Source organism: Propithecus coquereli, unplaced genomic scaffold (genome assembly GCF_000956105.1).
Source record: "Propithecus coquereli isolate 6110/MARCELLA unplaced genomic scaffold, Pcoq_1.0 Scaffold28, whole genome shotgun sequence".
NCBI lineage: Eukaryota > Metazoa > Chordata > Mammalia > Primates > Indriidae > Propithecus > Propithecus coquereli.
Window position 1 is genome coordinate 10,841,177 of NW_012148396.1, and position 23,791 is coordinate 10,864,967.

Consider the following 23,791-nt stretch of genomic DNA (forward strand, 5'->3'; position numbering starts at 1 on the left):
CCCCTGCGCTGGCAAGCCAGTGACAGGGCCCACGCCGACTCCTGTGAGTAGGCAGGCCCGTCCCACTGATCCTCTGGGCTCCTCTGGGTTCACAGGCAAGCCCCAGCCCCTTAAGCACTTTCTATCCAGTTGCCTCTTCCCCCCCGCCCCCAGGCCTCTGGGTCCGGCTGCTGCACTCACGGCAAGGCCTGGGGAAGGGAGGGGACCCTGGGCTGTTCAGGAGGGAGGCCAGCTCAGCTCAACGCCTCTGGCCTGGGTAACAGCATCCTGTGGCCTGGCATTCACTGCCCCCAGCAGCTCTGGGGCTGCCAAGATGAGGTCACTAAGGCCTAGGCCTAGGATGGTCTCAGCCAGGGCAGCAGTCACAGCAGTGAAGACAACAAGGGTTAGGATGGGACACGCTACACCTGTGGTGTGAGGGCTGCAGACCGACCCCCCAGGCACTAGCAGGACTCTACCCATCTACAGAGGAGGAAGCTGAGGCTCAGAGGGCAGAGGACCTGCTCAAGATCACATGACCTGCCCACGGTCACACCACCAGTAAGTGGTGGGTTCTGAGCTCTGAGCTCTGGAAGAAATGCATCAACTGTCCAGTCCTATGGGGCTGCCCCTCACCCTTGCTCATGTGCCATGGCCGACTGCCAGAGCCACAAGGAAGGATGAGCCCCAGAGGCTCACACTGGCCCCAGGAGGGGCTGTCGGTGTGATGGGGTAACTGGTGTGATGCTCTCACAAGGACTCGACTCAGGGCTGAAGGAGAAAAGGCGCCAGAGCTGCCCTGCACAGAGCAGTCTCCCAGGAGGCAGCAGAACCCAGTACTGGCAGGACCTGTTCCTCGCTGCCACCTGCACCAGGCACAACACTGCAGGGCACTTGCTCACAGCTGAGGGAATCCCATGGCCTGCCCTGCCACCCGTCCACACCACCCCTGCCCTGCCCCAAGGGCCTGGATGGGGTCAGGTGCCACTCCCCAGACTTCACAGGCAATCAGCAGGTACTCTTGATGACCAGTGATCATGATGACAACACTCAGACAAGCGAGAGCTGAGCCAGAGGCAGACTCTGCCCTAACACCAGACAGACCATGCGCAGGACCATCAAGCTGAGCCAGTGGGCGAGAGGGGTCCTGAAGAGTCCTGTGTTGGTCCAAGCCCTTCAACATCCTCACACCACGGGGGCAGGGAGATCACCAGGAGGTCCCACCGTTTTCCCGCCGAGGCACCTCCATGTGTCAGGGAAGTTGTGGTGGGGGCCAGTCCTCACCTCCGGCCCGGTTAAGTTCCCTCCTTCTGTCCTCCCACCTCCACACCACCCTGCCTTCTCCCCCAACAAGTGCCTGCTCCTTCATTAAGAATCCACTGGGGACTCCCCAAAGTCCCCACTGAACTCCCGAAGGAGCTGAGGCTTGAGGCTCCCAGCACACGGAAGACACACCACAGCCCTCGCTGCCTTCCCTAGGAGCCTCCACTGCCAGGCCAGCTCCCCCGCCGAGCTCAGTGGGCCCCCACGAGGCCTCTGTGGCTGGCACTGTGCAGGCACAGGCGCCCTATCGCCCTGTCCATCTCCCCTTCTCCAAAGACCCTGGCCTGGAACAGACCCTCCTTGCAGCCCTTGTGCCCTCAGGCGCTCTCACACATCTCTCCCCAGCTCACAGATCCTACCCTCTGACCCAAGGCCAGGCTGCCTGGTGACAGGACGACTAGCCCCACGTGGGACGCATCTTTCTAAAGCACAGCAAGCTCTTAAAAACTGGCTGATTGGTTTTGGAGACGTGTGTACCAGTCTAGGGTTGAGGCAGCTGAGGCCCAGAGAAGCTGGGTGACCTGACCCCAGGTCACGCAGCTAGGAAGGGGCAGAAGTGGGACGGGAAACTGGTCCTTTATAAAGGGAAGGGCTACACCCTGCAGGCAGAGGCTAGCCTGAGTGGGGACACCAGGGAAACCAGAGGCAGACATGTAGCAGCAGGGCCCCAGGGTGGGGCTGGAGGAACACCTGGCTCAGACAAGGAGCAGAGGGCAGGGCCAGACCTTGCTGCCTTCAGAAAGCCAAGGACAAGGCCTGGTCACGGGGCCTGAGGCAAGAGGTGGGGTTCAGCCCGACAGCTGCCCTGGGCCCATGGCTCTCTGGGCTCCCCCAGACCCTGCTCCGCAGCCAGACTCACTGCAAAGCCCTCTTGGGGGAGGAGGGGCGAGGTGCGCAGGCCCCTGTTGGGCGTGCTCCTCGTTGGCGGGGCTGGGCTGCCCTGAGAAGTGCTGTCCGGGCCCAACTCTAGTTCCTGAGCTGTTGGCCAGATGCCAGGTCTCTAATGCAGAGCCCCCCACAGGCAGACCGTGGAGGCCCTGCCTCGAGATGAAAGCAGTGGGTGTATGGCCGGGCAACAGCAGCAGGTGCAGCCCAGCTATTTCTGACTCCACTGTGGAGTCTGTTAGATACCTAGAGCCACCGTGGGTGAGCAAGGAAACCAGGGCTAGGGGCTGGTGCCACAGTGAGAGGCTGTTAGCTGGCTGCCTGTGGAGTTTAGGCCCATCTACAGGGGAGGGGAGGGCAGAGGCAGGAGGGAATGTCAAATATTCCAGATGGAGATGGAGGCAGCTAAGTTCCAGGCACAGGAGCAAGAACAGCTGCTGAGCGCATCCCCGGACTGGCTCTGTTCCCTCCAGGGAAATCTGTGAAAGGGGCCTGGGAAGAGGCCCCTCACCTTAGCCGGAACTAAGCACGGATGCCACAAGGGAGCGTGGGCTGAGGCCACCCGGGCAATACAAACTGGGAGACTGCTCCTGTCTCCCTAAGCTCCAATCTCTCCTCTTCCCACCTGGCCACCCAGATGTAGACATTTCCCAGCCTCCCTTGCAGCCAAGGGGGACCACATGACCAAATTCTCACCCCTCGAATTGAGAAGTGAAGTGTACAGGGTCCTCCTCTTATGTACTGGAAACTGCCAGCCCATGCCTGCCCCCTTCCCTCCATGGGCTGGGATGCAATGCGGTGTGTCTCCACTTCAACCCTGGGGGAGTGTGGAGCCCCAGGCTGAAGGGGCCTGGGTCCCGGAGTGGCCCCATGGAACAGAGCTGCCCTCGCAGCCCAATCTAGCTGGACTACTGGATAAGAGAGAAGAATCTCCATCTTCTTTGGGGGTCTCTGCTATAGCAGCATAACCTCTTCTTTACCTAATTCTCAGGCACACTAGCATTAACTAAGGGCTGGAAACATAGCAAACCTGTTTAAGCAAATGTCAGTGTCAAAAGTCACAGCAGAAGAGATAAGTTAATTCTGGAACTAGTCAACCTTCCTGCTGCCTCATGTCCCCTCAGATCACACAACAAATGGTGGTCATTCTCTGATAGGGGCAGGTGGGCAGGGATTCAGGGACTAGACAGATGCTACCTGAGCCTCTGCATTCAGTGCAAGTGGCAGGTGGAAACTGAAGGGGGCTGAGGATGGTGCCCAGGTGTCTGGTCCAAGAAATCAGGTGGAAGGTGGGCTGCTCACCTAACAGGAAAGGAAGGAGAAAGAGGCCTGGAAAGATGAGGAGTTCAGGCTGGGGCAGCAGAGCAGAGGCCTGTGCAGCTGCTGAGCACACAGAGTGATTCACAGGTCAATCAACTGATCCAGAAACTGGAATTTTGGAGTTAACGATATATAGAAATTAGGACAAAAAAATAAGCCACATTCTCCTGAAATAACAATGCATAGCATTAGAGAGACTTCAACTTCCGTAAACAGCTAAAAATTGGATAAAACATAAGAAACAATTTTTTGAAAATGTACAACATTCAGTGTAGTATTGTAATTCTGAGAGAATGAGGAAAAATGAGCTCAGCCCTAAAATCACCCCAGCTTTTTGCTGCAACAACTCCAGACTGATGAGCCAAGAGGAAGCAGAAGAGATCCCAGCAGTCTCACTGAGTTTAGGAGGTCAACACTGGAGGGTGAGGCAGATGCCGGAGAGGAAGGAGCTGGACAGGGGAGGAGCTCCAGAGATCTGCAAGAGGCCTTGGCCTCTAGCCAAGTACAAACCTGTGCTTGCACAGGGAGAAACCTCACTTGGCCAAGGGAAAAACAACTCTGAAGAAATAGTAATTCCCAGGGAGCTGTAAGCCAAACAATACTTGACCTCACACAGGGCCAGGAATCATTTCAGTTCCTGCTGCAAGAAGGGAAGAGACCTCACCGAACACACAGGGAAGCTGGCAATGACTGCAGAAGGGTCACCCCTTAGAACTGGGGCTAAATTAGTGTTATGGTAAAGGCCACTCCATGGTCACCCTAAAAGATTTTAAAAACAAGCCTTAGGGGGCAGTAACCTAACTGCCCCCTAAAACAAAGCCCAATCCTCTTCAAAGAAAAACAACCAAATCCAGCATTAAAGGATACAAAATTCACAATCAAAAATTGCTAGACATGCATATACAAAGAGTGCAATGCGCACCATCCGAGGGATGGGCATGCTTGAAACTCGGACTTGGGGGGGAGTGGGGAGGCAAGAGCAACATACGTAACCTAAACATCTGTACCCCCATAATATGCTGAAATAAAAAAAAAAAGTGCTAGACATATGAAGAAGCAAAACAATGTGGCCCATAACCATGAGAAAAATCGGTCGCTAGAAACAGACCCAGAAATGGCAGCGAGATGGTGGCATTAGCAGAGGAGAACACCAACTAGCTATCACAAATACTGAAACGGCAGTTATAAACCTGCTCAAGGGTGTGAGCGAAAACACCCACAGAGTGAGGAGAGAAACAGTCGATGGGGGAAAGACCTAAACAGGGCTTCTAAAGATGAAAAATAAAGTATTTGAAGTGAACATTTCACTGCTTGGAATTAAGAGTGGAATAGACACTGCAGAATAAGGGATCAGTAAACTTGACAACAAATAAAAGAAACTAAGCAAAATGAAACAGAGAAAAAGACAGGACAGCCCACAGAGCCCCAGGGACCCAGGGCAACACCAAGCAGCCTGGCACACACAGACAGACAGAGGCAGAAGGAGAGGCGAGAGAAGGGTATGCAATCAAGCGTCAATCAACAAGAATGTCCAGAAATAATGACCAAAAGTATCCAAATTTTATGAAACTATAAACTGAGAAATCCAAGAATTTCAATCCAAGCAGAATAAGTATTTTTAAAAACCCAAAACACATTATAGTCAAATTGCAGAAACCCAGTGACAAAGAAACCTTAAAAGGGGCCAAAGGAAAAGCTGCACCCTACAGAAGAACAAAATGTAGGAAGGACTTCATCCTTTCATCAGAAACCATGGAGGATGTAAGACAATGGAATGATATCCTTAAAGTGCTTTAAAGAAAAAAAAACTTTCATCTAGAATTCTATACCCAGTGGAAATATACTTCAAAAATAGAGGCAGAAGATTTATTTTCAATACACAAAAGCTGAAAGAATCTGTTCCAACCAGATGTGCATGACAAGAAATGTTAAAAGAAGTTATTCAGGTTGAAAGTACCGATGAAAGGAAACTGGATCCACACAAAAAATTAAAGAGTGCCAGAATGGTAAACATGAAGGGAAATTAAAAGGATATTTTTCTCATCATTTATTTAAAAGACAAGCAATTGTTAAAGCAAAATCACTAACTTGTGTTGTTAGTGATAACAAGGTGTTAATGACATTTGTGGGAGTGAGTGTATGGAAACAGTAACAAAGAGGATGGGGAGGGGAGATGGAAGTATACCCCCGTAAGGTCTGTACAGTTATGTGAGATGACAGAATATTATTTTAAGGTAGGCTGTGAAAAGTTAATGATATATATTATAAACTCTAAAGCAACCACTAAAATAACAAAACCAATAGGAATAGCTACTAAGCCAATAGGGGAGGTAAAATGGATGGAATGCTCAACAGTACTCAATTACTCCAAAAAAATAAAAGAAGGAAGAAAGAAAAAAGAAAAAGAGAACAAAAGGGAAATACAAAAGCAAATGTCAAGATGGTAGACTTACAAGAAAGATGTTGGTATTTATACTAACAATAAATGATGTAAACATCGGTTACCCAAAACAGGAGCCACCAGCCACATGCAGCAATTTAAGTGTAGATTTTAGTTAATTAAAATTGAATAAAATTACAAGTTCAGTTCCTCAGCTGCACTGGCCACATTTCAAGTGCTCAGTGACCACATCTGGCAAATGGCCACCATACTGGAGAATGTGGATTATAGGACCTTTTCATCAGTACCAAAAGTCCTACTGGAAATGCTGTTTTAACCATTCCAATTAAGCAGCAGAAATTCTCAGATTAGATTAAAATCAAGATTCTGCTATACAGTATATAGAAGAAACCCACTTTATATATAAAGTCAGATAAGCTTGTAGGTAAAAAGATTGGAAAAATATGTCATACTAACAGTAATCATAAGCTGGAGTAGCTACACTAATATCAGAGTAGAATTCAGAACAACTAGGGATAAAGAAGGACATTTTTACAACAATACATGGTCAATTGATTAAGACAAACAATTCTAAATATGCATGAACCTAATAACACAGCTTGAAAATATATGAAACAAAAACTGATAGGATTGGGGAAAAAACACAAATCCACAATTATAGCGAGAGTGGTCAACACTCTCTCAGTAGTTAATATGACAAGTAGACAGAAAATCAGTGAGGATGCAGGGAACGTAAACAATACTATCGATCAACCTGACCTGAATGACATACAGAACACCCCACCCCAAAACAGCTGAATGCACATTCTCGTCAAACGCACATGGAACACTAAGATATATTATATTTCATGCCATAAAGCAAGTCTTGATACATTTATAATAGCTGAAATCATACCAAATGTATTCTCTGAATACAACAGAATTAAACTAGAAATCAATAACAGATATCCGTGAATATACATAATTATCTGAAATTAAACAACATACTTTAAATAAGTAAAAGAAGAAATAACAAGAGAAATTAGAAAATATTTTTAATGGAATGAAATGAAAATACCATATATTAAAATTTACAGCAATGTATAGAGGGAAATTTATAGCAATGAATACTTACATCAGAAAAGAAGAAAGATCTCAAGTCAATGATCTAACAAAAGCAAATTTAACCCAAAGAAGGCAGGAGGAAGGAATAAAAAAGAGCAGAAATCAATTTAATCAACATCAGATAAATAGAGAAAATTAACGAAATCAAAAGCTGGTTCTTTGAAATAAAATCGATACATTTACATCAGAATAATACTGAGATGAAAAACTTACTTAAATTAGACTACTCAAGAGCAGAAGAGAGAATAAATCACCAATATCAGAAATGACAGAGGAGACATCACTAAAGAGCCTACAGACTAAAAGGATACTAAAGAAATATTATAAGCAAATGCATGCCAACTAATTTGACAACTTAGATGAAATGAACAAGTTCCTTGAAAAACACAAAACCAATAAAGCTCACTTGAGAAGAAACAGATAGCATAGATAGCACTATAGCATTAAAGAAAATAAATTTGTAGTTTAAAATCTTCCCACAGTGAAAACACCAGGCTCAGATGGTTTCCCTGGTAAATTCTACCGCATATTTGCAGTAAGAATAATACCAACTCCACACAAACTCTTTCAGAAAACAGAAGAGGAGGAAATACTTCCCAACTCACCTCAAGAGGTGTTTTACAGTTACAGTAATCAAGACAGTGTGGTATCTGCTTAAGCAGAGACATTTAGATCCATAAAAACAAATCAAGATCCCACATAAACATATAAGTCAACTTATTTTAGACAAAAGTACCAAAATAATTCAATGAAGAAAGGACAGTCTTTTAAATCTGTGGTGCTAGAAACTTTGGATATCTATTGAACCTCAACTCAAAATTAACCACACACAAATATTAACTTAACATGGATCATAGAATTAAGTGGAAAAGCAAAGAGTAAAAAAACAACAACAAAAACCCTTCTTTAAAATAGGAAGAAAATTCTTTGCAACTCAGTAGTAGGGAAAGGCTTATTAGGCAGTATACAAAAAGCAAAAACCATAAAAGAAAAAATTGATCACATCGAAGAGTAAAACTTTTGATCTTCAAATGACATAGTTAAGATAAGTAAAAGATAAACTACCATCTAAAGGAAATATTCACAATATAGATATCTGGCTTTGAAACCTGACAAAGCCCTTGTATCCAGAATAAATGAGCTCATATGACAACCCCATATGATATAAAATGGGCAATAAATTTGAATAGATACTACATAAAAATAGATATACAAATAGCCAATAAGCACATAGCAAGATGTTGACTATCAGAGAAATGCAAATAAAACTACAATCAATGACATACACTACACACCACCTGTCTTAGTGCACTCTGTGTTGCTGAGCAATTTATAAAGGAAAAAAAGGTCTATGTGTCTGATGATTCTGATGGCTGGAGTTCAAGACTGGACATCTGGTGAGGGCCAGGCTGCTTCCACTCACGGCAGGAGGCAGAAGGGAGCTGGAGTGTGCCGAGATCACATGGCGAGAAAAGAGCAGGGCAAGGGGGTGCCAGGCTATTTTTAACAGCCATCTCTGGTGGGAACTAACAAAGTAAGAACTCACTTACCCCCCAGGGAGGATAGAGGGCATTAATCTACTCATGAGGAGCCCACCCCTAAGACACACACACCTTGCAGTAGGCCCCTCCGCCAACACTGGGGATCAACTTTCAACATGAGGTTTGGAGGATCAAATATCCACACCATAGCACCATCCACAGAACGGCTACACTAAAAGCACTGACAAGAGCAAGAGTTGGCGTGGATGTAGAGCAACTGAAGCTCCCCCCTGCTGTTTGGGGGAACTTAAAATAGTACAAGTACTCTGGAGAACAGCTTGGGCATTTCTTAAAAAGTTACACCAACCATATGACCAGTAATTCAACTAGATACTTATCACCCCATGGAAAGGGAGGAACCACTGATACACACAACAAACACACTGGCTAAGGCAGGCAGACACAAAAGAGTACATACTACACGGCTCCACGTGTGTCGGACTCTGGAAAGAGAGACCTAATCTAGAGTAGCAAAAAGCGAATTAGTGGTGGCCTTGGCCTTGAGCTGGGGCAGGGGTGGCTGACCAGGAAGGGGCAGAGGGAACCCTCTGACATCATGGAAATGTTCTTCACCTTCACTGGGGCTGAAGTTATGGGGGTGCATACTGGCCAACTCTCATTGAACTGTACCCTTAAATGGATGCACCACAGTGTATGTCAATTAAACTCCAAAGAAGTCACTGCCTGGGTTCCAGAGAAGAGGTATGGCAGAAGCCTCACCCTGTCTCTGCTCCCAGCCAGGTGCCTTCCCTCTCTGTGCGCCACGACCGCACAGCCAGGTCTTCCCAGCACCAGCCTCCCCAGCCTGGGATCTCGCTTGGCCCATCGCTCTTCTGGCCAGAGGTCAAGTGCAGCTGGGTGGGCCTCCCCGACACAGCTTTGGCCCTCTGCAGCCCACCGCCTCCCACAGGCCAGCCCACCTCTGAGTTTCTAGACCAGGACCCAGCAAAACGAACTACATGTTCCAGAAGTTTCTGTTGAATAACGGTATAAACTCGCACCTGAGGGAACCAAGGTGCACACTGTCCTGTCACCAGGCAGGCCGCGAGACCGCCTCCAGAGCACCGCTCCCTTCCTTCTGGGGTCCTCAGCCACGAGGCAGGTGGCCACCTAACACTACGCCGCTACCCGCCAACTACAGCACGGGCATCCTGTCCTCTTCATTCTCCCACTGGGCCAACCGGGCAATACGTGCAAGTGTCGTAGAAACAGGACACGTGGTCTGGCTTCAGGGAGCGCACGTCTGGACAGGAAAATACAGGAGTCCCAAGGCAGGCGCTGGGGTATAGGTCTGTTGGGTACAGCCTTCCTTGGAGGGGCAGCCACGTGGCCAGAGGCACCAGCTTTCACAAGACAGAGCTGAACGATCCGCGGCCCTGGCCTGTGTCTGAAGGAGGGCAGGAGGGTCACCCCCTTGTCGGTCCTCTCCCCAACACGCCCTGAGTCTACTTCCCAGACTCCATCTGCACACCACCGAAGTGGCTTTGTTTGCACTCAGTAAAATCAAATAAAAAATAGGCAGTGCTTATCATCAGGGCTTTCTCTCCCATCTCATCCCCACCCTCCACCCCTCTTGTGAGCAGAGATAACGGGACGTTCCAACAGCACCAAAAGCAAGCAAGCGCCTCCCTGCCAGGGCCTGCACCTCCCCACGTCTCACTGCAGACACCGCGTTATGTGCCCGCTGCAGGAAGACACATGAAGGCTTTTAATGAACATTTAGCAATTATGGGGAATTACGAGGGTCTGGACACCCCCCCATCCCCATCTGCTCTAATAAGCAGCTCTTCCTTTAACCAGGTCCCAAAGGCACCTGCGGCCACAGGAGGAGGGGAGGCCCCCAGGGCAGGAGCTCAAGGGAGCCACCCACACAGTCAATCCACAGTCAGCACCAAGACCCCCAGACACCCAACACCCCTCCCCACGCCTGCCTGGCTGCTCGGGCTGCCCAACAAGCTGACTGGCTGCCAGGCTCTGTCCCCACTAGGCATGACCCTAGGCCACACAGCTCCCCGTCTGCCAGAGGAGCTGGATGGAAGGATGACGTCCCGACCTGGTTTCAGGCAGAATGAGGCCCAGTGACAACAGCATGTAGCCCTGCCTGGTGTGGCACCCCAGACGCAGGCTGAGTACCCCTCTCCCCAGGAGGGGAAGCACAGGGCGTTCTCACTTCCACAGCCTGAGGGACTCAGCCTGATACCCAGTGCCCCACTCGGCGGGGACCACTTCCATGCTTGCTGCCTCTATCCCTCCCTGTTGAGTGGGGGTGACAGTAGAGTCCCCGAACAGGCTGTTGTGTGTGCACCTAAGCATGGCACCCAACATAGCCTCAGGGCTCAGTGTGGCCAGCCCAACTCACTGAATGTCACCCCTGCTACAGACAGGACGTGGGGTGTGCACAGGTCTACAGGGAGCAACCCCAGAGAAGGGTGGGACAGAACCCCCACCAGCCCTCCACCATCACAGAACCACAGGACTTTTCCCTGGCCTCCAGGGCCTAGCGGCAGTGGCCAGATTCTGCTCGTATAACCTCAGCAGGACACTGGTGGCCAGCTGCCTCCTGGTCCCGGGAGGCTCCCTGCTCACCCCTTTGTCCAGCTGGGGGAGAGACACAAGGAGAGAGAGCTAGTGGGATGGAGGTCTGATCCACCAGGCCCTCCCCGCTCTAAGCCTCTACACACCCACGATTGCAGCTTCAAGGAGAAATGGAGAAATCCCAAATCTCAGCCTGTGACTGACTATGTGAGGGTTATCATCAGCACCCCGGGCCAGCCCTGGCAGCCTGGAGTGAAGAATTCAGACGTTCCTGAAGCACGGTGACTTCGCAAGGACACGCTGCTGTGTGATGCTCAATGCCTCTCGGTTACATCTTCCCAGGCGACGACCACAGGGGGAGCAGGGCAAGGGGGGTCCTGGGACCCTGACCCCTACTGTGTGTGAGGTGGAGAATGTGGGGAGGAGGGACACAGGGAGCGACATACGCAAAGGCACCACAGCGTCAAGTGGTGTCCTCTTTCCAGCAGCGGCAGTTCGGAGTGCGCAGAGGACAGGGTGCATGGAAGCACAGGAAGGGCAGCACTGGCCTACCGGGTCACAGCTCTGGCCATGTGCAGGGGGCACTGGTGGAGCGAGGAAAGGCCTGGACATGGGAGACACAGGGACATGACTGCACGTCAGGAGGATGCACCCAGCTGGCCTGGGGCTGCGACATGGGCCAGGATAGCAGGAAGCAGCCAGGAGTCAGCTGCGAGGCCAGCACAGGGGAGTGAATGGGCTCTTGCCCTGGGTGGCTGCTCGGGGCCAAGCCGTCCCACCACCTCCCCCAGGCACCACCTCGTCCTCCATGATGTCAAGGTCACCCCGTCAATGTCACCATCCACTCGACCACTCACCACCCAGCAAGCTGCTCTCTGGCAGCCCAGTCCTTGTGGTAAGGACCTCTAACTTTGCCACTTCCTACATCTTCCCATCGTGGCAGCTGGCAGAGGACAGAGAGCCTGTCCTTGCAGCACACAGAGCAAGGGGAGGCCCTGGGGCTGGCTCCATACTCCAGTACCAGAAGCATCTTCAGAAGCAGACGGTTCTCCCAGCAACTGCCAGAAAGGACCCCCATACCGCACCCCTGACTCTTCCAAGAGGAAAGGCTGTCCTGGAGACGCACTCCCAGGGGACCCAACCCACCACGAGCAATGTCCTGCAGCAAGGGCCAGATGGCCAGGCCCTGGGGCTGCCACTTCCTGCCACCTCACACTGAGGGCTAAGTGGGGAGGCCGCCCCATCTGGGTGCCTTTTAGCGCCCTGCGAGGTCTGTTTGTCCAGGTGGGGCTGGCAACACCTGCTGGGAACCTCTTCCAGGCACTGTCACTTCCAGGCGTCGCCATCCTTGCAGCACACACGGCTCACGCCTGTGTCTTGAGGAGAACCTTGGCTGACCCGCTGCAGCCCTGCACTCCGGGGAGCCGTCCAGCCCCAGCAGCGTGACCTGTCTGGGCAGCTTCCATTGCAGCAGGCAACCTCACCCCTGCAGCTGGAGTCCAGTGCAGGCACCACGATGCTACCCTCCTCTTCCGCCTCTCCAGCTGCACCGCGGCCTCATGCACCAGTCCACGGCCCCGAGTGCCTGCCGGGCCCGCAGCACGTCTGCACCGTACCTACTGCCCAGCGGCCGTCTGGGTCCCCACGCTTGTAGCTGCTGGACACTGGGCCCACACTGACCTCTGTCAACCTCCCGACCCCCTGGACACCAACAGACTGATGCTGCCCTGGAGGAAAAGGACTCTGCCTGAGCCGCAAGGTCTCCACAGAGGTCCCAACGTGGCCCCAGCAAATCCTCCCTCCCGGGTCTCAACCTGCCCACCTTGACACTGCAGGGCTGGACCACCCACTACGGAGGCCTCTCCTGGGTGTTAAAAACAGTAACAGAGCAGTATGTTTCAAACCGCAGCTCTGAGACCCACGTCATGAAACCAATTTAGAAAGTCACAACTAGCTTTTATTTTAATGGATAGGACAGGACAGGACAGAAGAAGATCGGCAGGTCTGGAACGTCAGAGGGTGAGCACTGTTGAATGCCTGCATCTGTGTGTGTGTCCACGCGGGGCAGCGCCAGCACCCGGACGTCTCACCATAGCCACGGTGCACGCGCAGGACCAGACGACCACGAGATGACGGCCCCGGCTACTGTGTTTGCATGTGCTCGGCTCAGGACCAGGACAGGGAGTCACAGTTTACCTTGAAGCTCCCTTCAGACTTTAAAAATGTTTGCCAGACGCACAGATGTGTGGATGGCTGCGCGAGGGAGTGGAGCGCGGGGTGAGTGAACAAGGACGCTCCAGGTGATGACAGGGGGAAGAGGAGGAAGCCAAGGAAGAGGAGAGGAGGTCCCTGTGCAGTAGGGAGCAGGGCAATAGGGCCGAGGCGGGCCCACCCTCCAGGTGGCCAGAGCAGTGCCCTGGTGGGGCAGCCTGCAGCGAGGAACTCACCTCTGAGCGGCTCCAGGCCAAAGCCCTCGGAGGGCAGGGCCTGGCAGGAGAAGGTCTTGGCCACCACCTGCTCTACGGGTGTGAGTGCCAGGGGCTGGGGCTTGCCAGAGCCTGGGTCAGGGCCGTGGGCTGCCTTCCGGAGGTCGCCCAGCTTGCGCCGCACAACCGCTCTCAGGTCCCGCCACTTGTGCTTCAGGTCCACGACATCACGGCGACAGTAGCCCAGTGCGTTCACGGCCTGCAGAATGCGGCTCCACACGCGGTACCTGCGGGTGGGCTCGGCCTTCAGCAGCCCTGTGCCGAACAGCAGCTGGTGGTGCTTGCTCACCTTGGACACCAGCACCTCAGTCTCCTGTGGACAGAAGTTGGGCTTCCTCTTCTTGGCCCGGCTGGCACTGGGTCCCGTCATGCGGCCATGGGGCCCAGCAGCCAAGTCCTTTCTCGGGCCAGTGGTGGGTGGCGAGGTGGGCTCTGGTGTCCGGCTGCCTTCAGGGGCAACCCCTGGCCCTGGAAAGGCACCAAAAGGTGGGTGTTTAAGGCTCCAGGCGCAGGGGAAGCAGCAGCTCCGACAGCAGCTCCCTGGGGAGCATCCTCTTTGGCTTCTGTTTCAGGACACAGCTGCCCGCTCCTAGCCACCACCTCACTCTGCTGGGTGTCCAGAGACCTGGGTCCAAGCCTCCCGGTTCTGCCACTGCCTTGCAAGGTGCCATCAGCAAGGTACCTAACTTCTGGGCCATAGTGCTCCATCTCCAAAACAGGCCCCACCTGCCTTCCATAGCCACCATCAGGGCAAGGGAGCTGGGACAGGCCCTGGCGGTCAGACCTGGCCCTCTGCATGCATCTCTTATCCTCAGGCCCCAGGGAAAGGTGCTCTGGAGCCAGGGCTGGTGCTGCTCCTGGGGATATCCCTGGCCTGGGGAAAGCCCTCACCGGCTGACATGCAGGATGCCATTCACACCTGCCTGCCTGGCAGCTGCAGGACCTCTAGAGCCCCGTGAGTGCTGCCTCGGCATGCCTCCCGCACTCCGGCTGAGGGCAGGTGGTGGCGAGACAGCCTGCTCTGCAGCTTCCCTCCTCCCTTCAGCCCGGAGCTCGTGGGGGCTGGCCCAACAAACAGTGCCCGGGTCTCTGTGTCTTTGCTCACATATGACTTTGTCAGAACCAGACTGGCTTCCTGATGACAGGGACAGGTGTGTTGCCAGGGGTATGGCTCTGTAGGGTCAGAGGACTAAGGTTTCCCAAAGGCAGGGACAGTGGCCCCAACAACAGAAGGCTCCCGAGGGCATGTCTGAGCCCCACCAGGAGGAAGCACTCAAGAGTGGGCTTCTCCCTCCAGGTCCTGTCTTGCTGGAAGCACCCGGAAGGGACCTCTCTGCCAGGAGGGAAGCCTACCCAGGCCCACCTCTGCAGAGGCCACCGCACCTATTCCTCCCTGAATCACACCCCAAGGACCCTCACACCCCCTCACCAGCCCTCTCCACAAGGACAATCAGGCTCCGGGCAAAGGGGCCCGGTGAGCAGGTCCAGACCCCCGGGCATGAGTGCCCCTTCGTCCCACTGTGCAGCCCTGGTCCCTGAGCCTACAGGGCCTAACGGCCCCGGCCATCACATGCTTCCCTCCTATGGCCGGTCTGGACTGGCCATGCCATCCGTCCTCCTTTTGGGGGAGAGGGCAGCAGGGGCGAGGGTGAGACAGGCCTCAGCACCTGCCCCAGCCTCCTACCCTGCAGCTGCCTGGGTACCGCCACAGCTCCAGCCTGTGGACCCCTCCCTCCTCAGCGCCAGCATCTCTGAGTGGCCTCCCCGGGACCCCCCAGACCCAGCGTCTGAGTGGAAGTACCTCGCTTCCTGGCCCTCGGGACTCTGGGTGCACCTGCCGGCCCCAGATCGCCTTCCCCGTCCTTCCCCACACAGGGGTCCTGTGAGTTGCTCTCTGGCGATGGGCAGGGGAAATGGCGGATTCCATACTCGGTCCAACATCTAGCGCACTCTACGGACAGCAAGGGACAGTCACAATTACTCCCAGCCTGCCTGCGCAAGCAGCTCAGGGTGCTGCTGGCGGTGCCAGGACCCATGCACAGACAGCAGGCACCCAAGCTGAAGAAGCTCTACTGGGGCCCACCTCCTTCAGGAAGCCCTCCCTGACTGCCATGGCCTCCAGAACGCCCCCCTTTTTCTGAATACCAGCATGGAGTTCAGAACTTTAGGTATTCTCAATTTTTCTCTGAACCACAGTTCTTCTGAAAGGTGACCCCAAACTAGGCCACAACCCCCTAAATCAGTCCTGGAGATGTGGTCACAGGTGAAACTTGGGTGGGTATTACATTACCCTCTGCAGCAATGGGGTCCCAACGTGGAGAGTCAGGCTTCATTATGATTCATGGCATTTCAAGATTGCCACGACATCCCAGTACGGGGGCGTTCTATTGTATTTTATAAAAATATTGTTCCATGGTATACGAGAAGCGAAAAGCAAAACAACACGCTTCCACCCCACGCCTGGCAGCGTGGCCGAGGCACCACCACAGAGGTCCCTGTGGCACCCTCCACCACTCTGGGGTTTGAACCCCACAAAGGACGCATCTTAATTTTCTCTAATAATTTCCATTTATTCAAACACCACCATTTCTAGACACATTTTACTAAAATTCGTCTATCCTCAAATGTACCTTATAAAAATATCTTAACATCTCTGGAATAAAGATGTGCCTTTCAATCCATGGCCTCCCAGAGCCAATGACACGCAGCATGCGCCAGGGTGAGGGCATGGAAAGGAGACCCCAGGAGGCTGTCTGCAACCTGCTCCCTCAGGTGCTCCCTGAGGAGACTGAGACACTCTTGACCACCCAGCAGGTCACAACGCAGCTGGCCTAGATGTTCTTGCTGACCACGCCAACGGCCTCTAGCGAGTCCCCAGGTCAGCACAGACACCCTGAGTCCCCTCTCCACATTGTGCGCCTGAAGCAGCAGCTCTTGGAAAAGGCCCTTCGTGTAACCCCTGGAGAAGAAAGCTCGGCATGCCCTGGGGGGCCACCGCAGCCAGCGTGACAGGCAAGGAAGGACTGCCCCAAAGGCTCTCACCGAGCCCTCCCCAAGAGGTGGGAGAGGTCCCAGAGGCCCCAAACCACACAGGCAGAGGCAGGCCCTGCTGGTGGCACAGACTCGGGGAGGGCCTCCAGTGCCCCCAACTCACTGTCCTGGAATGGGGCCCACTCATCCCCCAGCTCTGGCCCTGGGGGGATGAGGGGAGGAGGGCGCACAAGGAAATGGTGGCGGGCAGGGGCAGTCTAGCTTATTTGGGGGTACAGCTTTCTACAGGACAGAGAACTGCAGCAAGGTGGATCTCAGAGCCAGAACAAGAGCAGTCTGCAATCCCCACACCCGGGAGGGAGGCCCAGGCTGAGGCCCAGGCTGAAGCCACCAAGTCGTAGGCTTCTCTGAGTATCTGAGTGACCATAAGCCCCTAGGCCAAGGCCTGTCCCTCCAGCTTCCAGATGCCATTCTCTCCTGGCAGAGACATACTCTCCAGACCCAAAACCCCCACCCCAACAGTCGCTGCCCCAGACAACAGTGCACAAGCAGGGAATCCAGACACTCGGTGACTAGGTGCCCATCTACTCCAGGGTGGGTCCCCTGCCTAGGCCCAGAGAGACTGCAGGCCCGCTGGCAGCTGATGCACAAGGACACCCTATCACCTCACCACGCCGGCATCCACTCACCCCAAGTCCAAGTTCTGCCAGCACCACACTACCCCATGCTGTCCCCAGACACCCTTGGAGGGGCCAGTACGCTCTGCCCACCTGAATCAAAGGAACCCACAACTCTGGAGGGGAGGGAAGAGGAGGGGAAGGGAGGCGAGGGCAGGCAGGCCTGGGGCTGTTACTGTTTGTTTTTTATTAGAATAATATGCACAAATTACAGAAAAAAAATTAAATGCAGACAATTGTAAATAAAAAATAAAGATCACAACATCCAGAAATGAAACATTAAAAATTATTAACACTGGGGGGGTGGGGCAGTTGTTTCATACAACTAAAATATTGAGTGTATGGTCTTGCTTCTTGCATTTGTATTACCATTAACTGTAACTCACACAGGGCTCACTCAAGGATTTCCAACAATGTGATTTCAACGACTGCATCGTGTTCTGTCACGAACCCTCACTTTCTCAATTATTTCCCCAAAGCTAGACATTTCCAGCATTTCTGAACTGACATGCTACGGTGAACACCTGTGCCCACATTGCTGATTACCTCCTAAGACAGAGCCCAAAAAGAGGCATGGCCGGGCCAAGAGAGGGACTATTTCAAGGTGCCCTCAAGCTGACTGTGCCCAGACCCTGGGAGGAGATAGCAGCACCCTGCCTCTCCTTACAGTGCCCACTTCCGCCAGAGGCTGGCGCCAGCATGTATGGGCACCTCAGTTTCCATCTCTGAGGTCACCAGTGAGGCTGACCACTCCTCACGCACTAACCAGCCATCCTAGCTGTCTGTAGCTGTCTGTAGACCCGTCCAGTTTTTATGGAGATTGGGGGGTTCCCTTCTATTCATTTGAGTTCTTTTTGTTTTGTTTTGTTTTTGCTACAGAATCTTGCTCTGTCACCCTGGGTAGAGTGCACTGGTGTCATCCCAGCTCACTGCAACCTCAAACTCCTGGGTCAGGCAATCTTCCTGCCTCGGACTATAGGCACATGCCACCACGCCCAGCTAATTTTTCTATTTTTTGTAGAGATGGGGTCTCACTATGTTGCCCAGGCTAGTCTTGAACTCCTGAGCTCAAGTGATCCTCCCCGCCTCAGCCTCCCAGAGTGCTTAGATTACAGGTGTGAGCCACCATGCCAGGCCTCATTCGAGTTCTTTATGTGTGAACAATCTGCCAGTTGTTTTCTTGCTGCCTTTGTCTATGGAACATTAGGATGAAGAGATGGCCCTGAGGCACTGCCATAAATAGGGTAGCAAGGACCTTGGCACACAGCAGGGGCTGGATAACTGCAGCGATTCCTATGCCCATGGCCATCTTGTCCTCCAGACCCTGTCCTTTCCCAGCTCCTACAGGCCTCAAAGGCCAGGCCCACCCACACGGAAGCCTTCCCCAGTCATGCAGGGCAGAGGAGAGCATAAAGAAACACCAGGCCCCAGTCTCCACAATTTTCAACAAATCAGGACAGTACCGATCCTTTTCCAACAGAAATGCAATTAGGTTAGAAATCATTTTTTTAAAAAAATTACCAAAAAAATACGAATGTTTGGGAACGATGAAATACACTTCTAAAAAACTCCTGGGTCAAAGAAGAAATCATAATGGAAATAAGAAGATATTTAGAACTGAACAAAAATAAAAATACTACATATTTTAAAATGTGTGATATTCAACTAAAGCAGTGATCCTTTAGAAATTTATAATTTTAAGTGCTTTTATTAGAAAAGAATAAAAATTGAATATTGAAGATGAATGAGGTTTATAAACATCTAATCTGGGAGTTAGATGAATAAAATAGTATCAACTCAAAGAAAAAACGAGGAAAATAACAAAAACACGAGCAGAAATCAATCAAATGTTAAAACTGACATCTAACAGAAAGGATCAAGAAAGCCAGAAGTCACATCTTTGTAGAGATTTGTAAAATTGCCAAGTCTCTGTCAATATTGATTACAGAAGAAAATAGAAGGTACAAACATACAATATTAGGAATAAAAAAGGGGATGTGATTCACGTATTGCTGACGTTAATGAAACAGCCACAACCGTGAGCCCTCACGTGGCCTGGAAGCGAGAATGGCAAGGCCCCTGGGTGCTCCATGCGCAGGCGGAAGCAGCCTCGCTCCCCTGCGAGGGTGCAGTTCCCAGGCCAGCCCTCAGCCCCCCTTCCAGGCAGAAGGGCCAGCCCGCTGCTGTACAAGTCCGTACTCCTAACCACTGTAACCACCGCACGATGCTGCCCCAGCTTACACTTGGCCTGGAAAGGCTACGATTTTATTCAACAAATCGAACATTTTGATAAAGCAGACACATTTCCAGAAAAAGGTAACTTAAAACCGACCCATGAGAAAACAGAAAACTTGAACGAGTTTTTACAACTAGAGAAATCAATTGATAGTTCAAAAACTTTCAACAAAGACAAGACACTAGACCCCGACAGTTTCATAGCAAAATCCCAGAAACATTCAACAACACACAATCCCATTTTTCCACAGACTCAGAAAGAACACGATCACCATTTCCACTCAACATCGTAGTGAGGTTCCAGCCAGCTCACAGAGGGAAGAAAAACAAATAAAAGGTGAAAGCGCTGGAAAAGAAGAGAGAAAAACTATCATTATTCACAAATGACGCCAACGACATAGAAAGCTCAAAAGATTGCACAGGCAAATGATTACAATTAATAAAAAAAGTTTGGCAAAATGGCCGGATATGGAGTCAGTAGACGAAAACCAATTGCACTACACGGGGAAGCCTGCTTTCTTCAAGGGTGAACTTCAAGGGTAAAAAATGATGGAGGGGAACATGGAGATGAAGACTCAGGCACATGGACCAACCACAGCACGTGGCTCTTTCTAGGCCCCTGCTTCAAACACGCACTGTGAAGACACGGTGCCTCCTCGAAGCCGCCGGCGACCCGAACGGCAGACTCAGCACCGTGGCTGAAATGAGGCATTACCATGGGACGCGGCCGTGTATGAAAGGAGTCCTCTTTTGGAGACACACTGAAATAGTAACAGAGGAGATGATCTGATGTCTGGGATTTACTTCAAAATGACACAGCAGGGAGCAGGCAGGGCACAACTGCGGCCAGACTGGCCACCAGCAGTGGCAAAGGAAGCTGAGGGAAGCACTGGGGTTCCCTACATGATTGTGTCTACTTCTGGTGTTTGAAATTTTCCATATTTAGAACATTAATGAACAAAACATTTAAAAATTAAATAAAATCTCCAGACTTTGCTTTTTTTAAAAGCCCACTGTCTCATGCCTGTAATCCTGGCACGCTGGGAGGCTGAGGTGGGAAGATCGCTGGAGCCTAGGAGTTCGAGCTATAGTGAGCTATGATCACACCAGTGCACTCCAGCCTGGAGACAAAGCAAGACCCTATCTCAAAAAAAAAAAAACCTTGCTTGTGCACAGACCAGCAACAAACGTTGGAAAACATAACGTTCAGAATGGCACCACTTACAATGTACTAGAAGACTCAGAATGATGATGTCCATTCTCCCCACATGCGTCCAGCAGACGCACTGAAATTCCAGTCAAAACTCCAAAGGTTTGACGAGGTGATTCTAAAATTTATGCTCAATGTCAAAGAGTCAAAAATACTCAAGAAGTTTCTGTAGAAATATAAGAAGCGCAACTTGCCCTAAAAAATAATGAGAATTACAATAAAGCTATAGAAATTAAGGTGGATTTTGACATAGGAATAGAAAAATTGAGCAAAAGAACCCATATGGAAACTTTCACTATCACACAGCTGTCACTGCAGGACTACAAAAAAAGACAGAATAAATAGCCCAGACAATTTGTTATGCAAATACAGAAACACCACCATTAGAGCTTCCCTTCCAGGCTCACTCTACCTCACACCATAAACAAAAACCAATTCCAGCTGGATTAAAAACTTAAATACGAAAAACAAATTACATAATCTGTAGAGGAAAACATAGGATAATATCATTATCATCTTGTGATAGACGTTATGAAACTAAACAGAAAAACGCAAACCATGAGAGAAACGACTGATAAATTCAAGTGTGTCCTTGCTGGGCCCTTGTCACGAGCAGGTGCCACACTGAGAAGCATGCCCGAACTGGACCGGGATGTGTGCAGCACGTCTGACAAGGGTTTCCTCTCCAGACGTAGAAGGAAATCTTGCAAATCAATTAGTACAAGACAAACCCAAGAGAAAATAAACAAAAAGAGTTAAGCAAAAGAGTTAAGACCCAAACAGCCAATAAATGTATTAAAAGACGATCCGTCCCATTAGTTTCCAGAGAGTATCAGCTGAAACAGGAAGAAACAATTGCACACCCACCAGGCTGGCAAAAAGTCACCATCTGACACCTTGGTGCTGACAAGGACATGGCGTGAAGGGAGCTCCGTGTGGGAGCGAGCATCAGCGTGCCGTGGGTGCCCAGCCGCGGGACCTCCGTGCCTCCTCTGACCCTGGGAGGCCCTGGACTGCAGGCACAGGCGCTCAGCAACGCTGTCACTGAGGGACGCGGGAGACAACCTCAGTGCCCCTCAGGCGTGGAATAGGCACAGACACCGTGGTGCACGCAAAGAATCAAATACAGTGCAGCAGGAAAAACAAAAAGAACGGCACCTATGCACACCATAGACGCTCTCAGAACACAACACATAACGCAAATGGTGGGTACATACAAATCACACGATCCCAGTAAATGAAGTTCAAAAATGCAAAACTCAGCAACACACTGTTTAGGGATATGAGCACACATAAGTAAAACTATGAAGAAAAGGAAAAAGCAATAAATATGTGATTCAGGGCAAGGGGGGAAGGATGTGGGATGGAGAAAGGGTGGAGGTAGGTGTCAGGGTCGTCCATCTCTAAACTACTGTACTTGAACTCTAGGTGCACACACCCACACACGCACCTCCACACCCTGAGAGGGGCCCTGAGGATCCACGGGAGCCCAGCCCCAGGGTGGGGGACAGTTCCTGCCCTAAGGCAGCTGCTAGGCTGAGCCCAAGGCCTGAGCAGACAGAAGTAAGCCAAGAGCTCAGAGGCCCCAAATTCGATCCCCTTCCCTACTCCTGGAGGCTGTCCTGACCTGATGCTGGGAGCCAGATGAGAGAACCTGTGGCCAAAACATCCATTACTGGGCCTGCCACCTGGAGGGCACCTTCCAGGCCAGTTCCACAGCCCGAGCTGAGGGTGGCGGGGAGGACACGGGCCGGGGCAAGGCCAGGGGCCACCACAGGATCCTGATAGCCTGCAGTGGGAGGTGGAAAGTCAAGCTTGGTGGAGCAGAAAGAGCAGAGGCTTGGAACTCAGAAATATCTAGAAGTAGGTCCCAGCTCTGCCCAGCTCCCTCTGCATGGCAGTGGGGAGGTGTCTGTCACCCCACAGCCCCAGTGTCCTCCTTTGCCCGCTGCGCAGAGCCACCTGTTTCACACTGCCATTAGGAAGACTAGAGAACATTGCTCATCCACTCAGCCATTCTCCAAACACCCAGAGCACCACCGCCCAGCAGCTGGTACTCTATGCGCCACCTCTATCCTCAGAGCAGGATCTTGGACACCTAGGTCTGTCCCCCAAAATAGGGCAGCCGTTCAGCATCCTTCCTCTCCTGACACCCAAATCGCGCCAGGCTGGAGCTCAACAGTCACCCATGGTCTCAGGTCACAGGCAAGGTTTCTCAGAAGAACAGAAGCCCTCTACTTAGCCATCAGCACGACTGAGCCTGAAGTCCCCGCCCACTGCTATCCCACCACCCCCGCTGCCAGCTGCTGTCATTACCTAGGGGCTGATAGCCTTGTCTTGAGGGTGCCCCGAAAGGGCTGCGGCTCCCCAGGCCACCTCCGCCAGTGATGGATCCATAAGACATCTTCTTACAGAGGGCAGGCCCAGCAGCCTCCTTGCTGAGCTGGAGGAACCATAAAAAGGGAGGGGAGAGGAAGGCAAAGAGGAGAGGGTTAAAGCTCAGATTCACAGGGCCTCATGCCTGCCCCAACCCCTGAGCCTGGCTCTGCTGTGCCTGTTCCCAAGGCCACCCAGGCTCCTCGCCACCCCCAGGGCAGCAACCCCCACCAAGCCCTTCTGGCGGCCTCTCATTCCACTGGCCCCAGTATGGGAACACGACACAGCCCTGATGAGGGCAGGCCCCGCCCCTCCCTATGGGATTCCCAGCTAGGCGAGCCCTCTTGCTGGCTATTAAAGACCACAGATGTCCCACTTGGAGCCCTTGCTCTCCAAGCCCCCCACAAGCCCATCCCTGCCTGGCTTCCAAGAACACTGGTTCCCGCTGCTCCCCCAACATGCAGCCGTGTGTCACTGTACGGTGTGAGCCAGGACCCGCACTAGGGCTGAAAACCACACAGTTCCTGCCCCCCGGTCTACATCTAGCTCCGTCTTCCTGAGACGCACATGATGGGGTGGGAGAGCTGGGGTCAGGCTTCCTGGAGGTGACTCCGCCCTGGCCTTGTTACCTATGCAGCTGGGTACAAGCTACTGGACCTCTCTGGGCTTCAGTTTCCTCACCCATCAAGTGAAGGGAATAAAAGGACCTACCTCTTAGGGTTGTTGTG

The 23,791-nt window shown here is 51.9% G+C and overlaps 1 protein-coding gene across 1 annotated transcript in view; it reads right to left on the reverse strand.

Annotated features, from left to right (window-relative positions):
• Nucleotides 1-23,091, reverse strand: part of TSNARE1 (t-SNARE domain containing 1) — a 121,394-nt gene extending 98,303 nt beyond the window's left edge. Inside the window, exons 1-3 of the mRNA XM_012648003.1 lie at nt 23,004-23,091; nt 15,376-15,525; nt 13,536-14,042 (exon numbers count right to left, since the gene is read on the reverse strand). Of these exons, the coding sequence (XP_012503457.1) occupies nt 13,536-14,042; nt 15,376-15,525; nt 23,004-23,091 (745 nt within the window). The remainder of the gene's footprint in view (nt 1-13,535; nt 14,043-15,375; nt 15,526-23,003) is intronic.
• Between the last annotated feature and the right edge of the window lie 700 nt (nt 23,092-23,791).